Source organism: Laetiporus sulphureus (genome assembly GCF_001632365.1).
Source record: "Laetiporus sulphureus 93-53 unplaced genomic scaffold LAESUscaffold_27, whole genome shotgun sequence".
In the NCBI taxonomy this organism is placed as follows: Eukaryota; Fungi; Basidiomycota; class Agaricomycetes; order Polyporales; family Laetiporaceae; genus Laetiporus; species Laetiporus sulphureus.
In genome coordinates, this window is record NW_024468536.1 from 396,147 (window position 1) to 403,588 (window position 7,442).

Here is a 7,442-nt window from a genome sequence, read left to right on the forward strand (position 1 = left end):
GTGCCTCCCAAAGACGCGTGGTACTACTTTGTGTCGACGGCTGAAGTGACTCAGCGGTCGAGGCTTGCGACTCTTTACCACACGCCTACGCAGGGAATGTTGCGCTGCACATACCGCTCGTTATATTTGTTTTCTTTTGCTGTGTTGGCTATGACAGTCAACTTCATGAATTTCGCAACTCGTCGGTCGCTTTGATGCGGATGAGTACGCATCGGATACTAGACGCGAATCACTACCTGTCGACTCCGACAGCAGCAGCATAGCCATTTTCGAGAAACTGTAATGAAATTGGATATTTGGGACAGCGCCCACAACCGCAGCAGCACATTTGTTAAAGTAGGCCAAGAAAGAGCAGAACACACCAAACAAGTTCATCTGTCACCCGACCTCGCTCATGACGGCAAGCAGCTAAACGGCAGCGCCGCAAGTCGTACGTACACCTCCGCTTGTGTCAGCGCATCCACATCCGTCTTATTTATCGCGTTCAGCACAGTGACGCTCGAGTAGCAGCCCGACGCCGCGACTACGTCGCTCTCCGCAGGAAGAGTCGTGCTCCCACACGTCCAAAGATCTTCCGCGTCGTCGCTTGCCAGGTTGCGCGAGAACACCCATTTGTAGTCCGCCGGGTCTGGGCAGTCGTCGATAGCCGGGTAGTTCACTGACACAATGACGTTCGACGGGAGGAGCGGGATACCGGGGAAGTCGACGGCGAGGATGGTTTTGGTATAGTGGACAGTGAGCGCTGAGTATATCCAGGAGGACTCGGACGAGGAGGCAGTGGGATCGGATTCGAGCGTCGTGTAGGAGACTTGGGCGCCGGTGTCGCCGGAAAAGGCGGTGGCTGGGATGCCTTCCTTAGCAGCCTCGCACGCAGCACCGCTGTCATGACGCTGTCAAACATAAAGATTGGACATTTTGAAATAGTACATACACTGTTCCAGAGATGAGGACTACCGTTCCGAGGTTGTCTGGAGGGAAGCGGTTCAGGCTGGAGGAGAAAGCGAAAAGCAGCCATGGATACTTACTGCCAATATTAGGACCACTGACGACGAAGTCAGGCTTCGAACCATGGAAGAACTTCGGCGCAAGGGTCTGAAAGCCGTAGTGTACGGCATCGACACTGGCCAATAAGAGTTGTCAATTCTGACAGGATCGAACATCTACAGTCCATCGAACTTACGGGTACGAGTTCACGTAGTTCAAGCGGGCTGTAGGTGTATATCTTCAGCAGGAGATGGTGACAAACACCATGAGACGTACGATCGCTCGCATTATAGCCTTCCGGGGGCGACCCGATCGGACACGTATCGTACTCGCAGGGCTCGGTGAGGACAGTTGGCGTAGCAGTCGACGATCCTGTCCCCGACTCATTCTGAGCAGGACATGACAGAACCACCTGAATGATGCGATGTGGGCTGTCAGGAACAGTGATATTTGTATGGCACAGAAAGATTCACATCGAAGTCCGCATCGGTCAGATCTGTGTACTGGGCGCGGATCTGAGCATCAGCCCAGCCATCATCGTTCGTCAAAATTATATTTTTGGCATGTGCAACGAAGACGGTTGATAGGGCGATGGAAATGAAGGACACAGATACACGCATGGTGAGAGGTGGGGAGGGAGCAGAGCGGTACCGAGTCTTACGGCCGGGCGAACGACAAAGCCATCGTTCTCATGCGGACGGGAGCAAATATATACAGCAGATCAGAGGACGCACGTTCGTCCTCGCGTCAGGACATTGATGCTCGTACCATGCCGTAATGCGGGCCTGTCAGAAAGGGTCTATGACAGAAGCTAAGGCAGGCACACGATCCTGGGGCCTTCATCAAATGTATAAATATTTACACGACCTAAACAGAGCGCGGAGATCAGGAAGACGACTGGTCAAGTGTTTAGCAGATTGGCATTACTTGCATGCAGGTGATCCGAGAATACGAGCAGCAGAACTGCATGCCGGCAGAGCAGATTGTTCTCCATCGTAATGAGCGTATTAGATCCAGCTCTGCGCTCTCGTCAGCAGAATCAACCAGACAGAAGATAGCCTGGCAGGCGAGTAGAGAGCAGAAACTTCGGGGCTCGTGCATCATGATACGATTCAGGTACAAGTTGAAGTCGCAAACTAGCGCGGAATGTTGTTCGCGAGATCTCGCGCCACATCAGCATGACACGTGTGTCGCTCGTACTTATACGCGAATTGGTAGCCTGCCTTGGTCCATGAATGGCATGAACGTTTTACGACGACGACGATTACCCAATTATTACTATCTCGCACAAGCGCATCAATGGCCATAAGATACACCGTCGGCGATGGTTCAACTATCGTCCAGCATTTTTGACACAACCCGCACGTTCCACATCCAGCCCAAACTCGAGAATCACTCGCAGTCTACGGACCACCCTTCCCAATCGACCTTGCCCTCCTGAATATCCACGAGCCGCTCGTATAGTGCGCGCGCGACAGGTCCTCGCCCGCCCACGTGCTCCGACAAGACGATGTCCTTACCCTGGTGTCCGATCCGGCCCACGCTCGTTACGACAACCGCCGTGCCGACTGTGAACGCCTCGAGCAGGCGACCCTCTGCATGCCACGCCGCGAGGTCGCCCATCGTGATCGTGCGCTCGTCTACGAACAGCCGCACGCTAGTGGGTAGCCCAGGCAACGTGGTGCGCGCCGGGTGTGCCGCCGCAAGCGCGAGGCACGAGTCGCGCGTGATACCGGGTAGAATGGTCCCGTTCAGAGGCGGCGTGATCACGTCCAGGTCTGTTGTCTGAAAGTAAGTCAAGTCCTCGGAGGTGATCTCCTGATGCACTTACGGCCATCTTCCCGCTTCAATACGACGAAGAAGTTCATTGCGCCCGCCTCGGTGACCGTGTCTCCGAGAAGCCACAGCACCTGGTTATAGCCCTGCTGCTCCGCAAGCTGTGCCGGCTTCAACGTCGGCGCATAGTTCAACGCGAGCTTGTACCCGCCAGTGCCGCCTGGCCACGCTCGCACGGTGTCTCCAACTGCGAGCAGCGACAGCTGCTTCGCACCCGTTCGGAAGTACGGGCCCGTCGGCGAGCAGATCACGTACAGCACGGCATGGTCAGATGCGGTAACCCCCAAGGCTAAAAGCAATTAACACAATGGTGTGGGGTGGGGGAATGGGAAACGCGGTACTCACATGGCCTTGTGCCGATGATTGTCGGGCGGATGTATAGGCTGTGGCCCGCCTGGTTGGGGATCCAACGAGCGTCGATTGCAATCAATCGCTTGATCATGGTGAGCAATGCCTTTGTGTCGAAACGCTGTATGCAGGTCAGCTTCCAATATAAATCAAGTCAAACGTGGTCAATGGACTTACAGGAAGAGCGACACGGTCTGCGGAGCGCCTCATCCGCGCCATGTTCATCTCAGGCCTGAACAGTCTCGGCTTGCCATCGGGACCAACGTACGCCTACAACACCTGTAAGATCATAGCTAGCGACGAGGCCTACATCCCGCACCTTCATGCCTTCGAAAACATTTGTACTGTAGTGGAAGCACGAGCTGGCGGGGTCGAGAGACAGAGGGCCGTACGGCTTGATCTCAGGGTCGGACCAGCCGTTGACTGGGTCGTATGTAGCGACGAGCATATGGTCAGCCATTATCTGTTTTGTGCATTATCGAACCAGTGAGCAAGGTTTTGAGACAGCCGCATGTGATCATACACACCTGGCCGAACTTGAGCTTCTCCGGAGAGGGCATGACTTTTGGCGACTGTGTCAAGGTGACCTTCAGTCTTGAAGCCTGAACGCGAACCGCATAAGTTTCACCTGGCAAAAACATTCAATTTCAATGCGCTTACATCGAGCTCGGCGGGACTGCGCGCCACCTTGGGGTCGTTCGGCTGTGCTGTGTCGATAGCCATGGTCGTTGTGCACGAAAATGTCGTTCAAGCAGAGAGCAGAAGAGAGTGATGGTATTCCGGAACAAACAAGGAGTTGAATAGCCGAGTCATTTTCATTTTATCATGGGGGAGAAAGACCAGATGGTCGGCGCCACCACGGATCTTGGATCGAAAAAAATTACGCATGTCATCTTATCTCGAGATTGGCGCCCAATCATGCGCACACGATCGCCGTCTGCCGATCATCCATTCAAATGTGAATGTTTTCGTTTACTTGGATGGAAAGCAACGTAATAGTTGGAGAAGTGCAGATACCTGACATTTTTGGTAGCCATATCGCTGGTGTTATGCTGCACTTCAAGCTTCAGGCCTTGAGCTTCAGGCCCAGGCGTCACTGGCACTACCTGTCCGTTTGCACATCCCTCTTCGCCTTCAAATCCGTGATCAATGTCGAAGGACTTGAAGTCTGAACTCTGAGTACTACTCCTCCATCACGTACATAAATATGCTAACGAGAGATCGACATTGGCGACAGATCTACATTCAAGGTAGACGGTAACGCACAATGGTGAGCCTCGAGGAGACGGGCCTGAGTCGCTGCAGTTTCAAAGACCGTAGCGGCCCTGTGAAGCACAACTGTTACCGGATGAATCATCATTACTCTTGCTCTGTCGTAATGACTAGCACGAAGGAGCAGCACAATAACCCGCTCAATCGATCTTCACGACGGAAGATCCAGGTAAGTGAAGGCTACTATTCCTCCTCGTCCACCTTCGCAGCCAGCGCTTCCCGCTCCATCTGCCTCGCCCCCTTGCCCTTCCTCCATCTCTCATTTATCACCTCGACCAGATCCCCCCTCGGCCGTTCAACCAGCGGCACGTACTTCGCGCCCCTCCGGAACGTCCCTGCACCAAGCGGGATGCTCAGAATGCTCCCTTTCGGTACGAGCTGCACATCAGGATGGCCAACAGGGAAGTACTGTGGCGGCGGCCTGTGATGCTTCGCCGTGGCGCGCAGGAAGTGCGTATCCAGCACCGTATGGATCAATGACTTCTCGTGCAGTGACTGCATGCCCTGATAGAGGTTGTTTGAGATATCTCGCTGGCTGAGCACCGCATTCGCTTCGTGGTCTTCGTCTGTGCGCCATGAGACTGCGTCCGCATCGTACCCGCACTCCCACAGCATCAGAGGGAGCGGATCAGCCATCTGATACTCAGGCTTGCCCCGCACGACTGGCGGGGTGCCCTCGCTCTCCCTGCTGGACCCACGGGGAGCTTCGGGATCGACATTGAGTAGAGCGTCGATCACTGAGGGCCGCTCAAGCCCTGTGCCGACTAGGAAGAGGACTGCCATGATATGCCGCACCTGATTGTACAGGAATGCGTTACCGATCAGGTCTAGGACATACACTCCATTATCGGCAGGATTGATGTCTGCCGAGAGGATCCGTCGAGTGAAGATGGTGAGCTGCTTCGATGCATCAACCTTGCAGATATTGCGGAAATCGTGCTCGCCGACGAGGCGCGATGCGGCGTCTTGCATAGCAGCAAGGTCGAGCCCTTGCGGATTGAAGAAGTACTTGTAATGTCGATAGCGGCATGAGAAGCGTGCAGAGAAGTCGGGCGTGACAGGCGACCATGCGATGACACGGATGGTCGGCGGAAGGACATTATTCAAGGATGAAATATAAGAGAACTCTCTCGTGGGTTTCGCCGGTGGCGGTCTTGATGAGTTGGTAGGAGGCTCGTCCCAGTCGGCCATGAGGGCAAAGTCACCTTCAAGACCAGGTCCTTCATCCACGTCCTCTGTAGGTTGCGCCTCGTTTTGCTTCCCATCTCTCTCTACGTCTGTCTCGGTGATCAACAGTTCTTCTTCTGGCTTTTGCACATCACCCAGCGCACTCCTCACCCAAAAACTCACCACCTGCCCGGCCGCGCTGACGCCTTTATCCGTCCGTCCGCACTTCTCCCATCCACAATCCTCGAAGCCTGCCGCTGGGTCGATCAGCCGAGTATGGCTCAGCGCTTCGAATAGCACTCCCTCGACAGTCGGCAGAACTGTCATATCTTTCTGAAATTCCAGACCGGCGTATTGAGACCCATTGTAGCTGAACTTGAGCGCGATTTTGCGACGAGGATGGGCAGAGAAATCAAACGAGTTCGGCTGTTGATGCTGCTGATGGCGTTTCGTGTGCCTGGAGGGTGGATGCGAGTCTAGCCTTACTAGACGAGCGATGAGATCCTCTCTCGTCCAACTCTCGTATGCTGCCGGTGAAGGAGACATGAATCGCGAGAACTTGCCGTATCGTAAGAAGTGATAGTTGAAGGAGCCAGGCATGTACCTACCGGTACTTCTGCTCAAAGCTGGTCTAGATCAACTTCCGTTGGCTTCACGGAACGTCACAGAAACAATTTGTCGAAGACAGCCGTTAGAAAAGTGAACGCTGAGCATGGTGTCGACGAGTCAATTACACGGCAAAAACTTACCATTTCATCACGCTGTACAGCGCTGTACAGGGCATAGAAGTGTTAGTTGCCTTAAAATATAATAATTTCGTCTGCGATCGTTCGTTTAATTAATTCCACTAAATTACAATCGATTGATTTTTGGTGTGTGGAGTTGCCTGATTAGGGCATAGTGTTGCATACATAGGCCACACTCTAGAACACTGCGATGGCTTGCGATGGGCCTTCATTTCTGCAGTGCGCGGCTCTCCTTGCCCTCGGTTTTGCAATTCGGAAAGCGACCCACGTAGGGAGTGATTCTCTTAGAGTGCGAATTCAAGTCGTCACTCTATGGACGATGACTTGACACTTGACCGACGGATGCCGCCCTGTGGAAGCCTGTGGATCAACATATCTCGCTGCAACGATCCGGCGAGTAACCTCTGCAGCTCTTTGTTGCCCGTGACTCGCAGGATTGCGTCAAGCACATGCTCCGCTACCCAGGTCCTCGCATTCGCAAGGGGTCTCCAGACATCCATTTAGCCTCTGCTCCGCAATACAGGCTGTTATCCATGCTAGGGCCACCAAGGCATCATTCGCCGAGTGAAGATTATGATATCTTCTTCGACGGTCAGGCTTTCAATGTCGAACAATTGCGACTGTCCAAAATGAAGCTTCTTTCCGGCAACACTGAGTGCTCACGCATCTCCGCATTGAAGCTTACGGTCTAACGCAAGTTGCTGCGAGGCTGCGCGTTTTGTTGAGTAGAGCGCCTCTTCTTGTTGACTCGGTCCTGTTCGTTGAAGGTGACGGTCATAGTCCATCTCCATGTGATGTAAAAACGTTACTACCGGTCAAGTTGCCTCATCTGCACCGAGAGACTTTGGCCATCATGTTCTTGTCTCAGGCTGTTCAGCCGAGGTTCTCAGGCGCCAGATTTGATCACAATCTGTGTCTGTCGTTACATACTACATGTGACCCTTCCGGACTATGGAAACGAACACCTGCGGGTGGCGATGCATCTTTCAGTGGTACCTTCCCCTGAAATTTGGAGACTCTGGCATCCTGCGGTCGAACCTATCCGGATCAAGCTTTCTTGAATGCAGCGAGCTCTTCGTCAGCAGTGCG

General features: G+C 53.8%; 3 protein-coding genes across 3 annotated transcripts; all 3 read right to left on the minus strand.

The window, feature by feature from the left end:
• Positions 1-221: 221 nt before the first annotated feature.
• Positions 222-2,083, minus strand: LAESUDRAFT_702542 (sure-like protein). The gene is made up of 7 exons (XM_040906487.1): positions 1,912-2,083; positions 1,458-1,851; positions 1,261-1,396; positions 1,181-1,208; positions 1,026-1,120; positions 932-968; positions 222-879 (listed from the first exon to the last, which is right to left on the minus strand). The coding sequence occupies exons 2-7, from the start codon at positions 1,602-1,604 to the stop codon at positions 393-395; spliced, it is 930 nt and encodes a 309-aa protein (XP_040763048.1). The 5' UTR covers positions 1,605-1,851; positions 1,912-2,083; the 3' UTR covers positions 222-392.
• Positions 2,084-2,203: 120 nt separating this feature from the next.
• Positions 2,204-3,942, minus strand: LAESUDRAFT_727264 (branched-chain amino acid aminotransferase II). The gene is made up of 7 exons (XM_040909187.1): positions 3,829-3,942; positions 3,696-3,770; positions 3,488-3,631; positions 3,346-3,438; positions 3,166-3,289; positions 2,816-3,109; positions 2,204-2,762 (listed from the first exon to the last, which is right to left on the minus strand). Exons 1-7 carry the CDS (start codon positions 3,889-3,891, stop codon positions 2,377-2,379), a joined length of 1,179 nt encoding a protein of 392 aa, XP_040763049.1. The 5' UTR covers positions 3,892-3,942; the 3' UTR covers positions 2,204-2,376.
• A 411-nt stretch (positions 3,943-4,353) lies between these two features.
• LAESUDRAFT_727265 (tRNA pseudouridine synthase) lies at positions 4,354-6,166 on the minus strand. Its single transcript, XM_040909188.1, has one exon. It carries the CDS (start codon positions 6,151-6,153, stop codon positions 4,624-4,626), a length of 1,530 nt encoding a protein of 509 aa, XP_040763050.1. The 5' UTR covers positions 6,154-6,166; the 3' UTR covers positions 4,354-4,623.
• Positions 6,167-7,442: the final 1,276 nt, after the last annotated feature.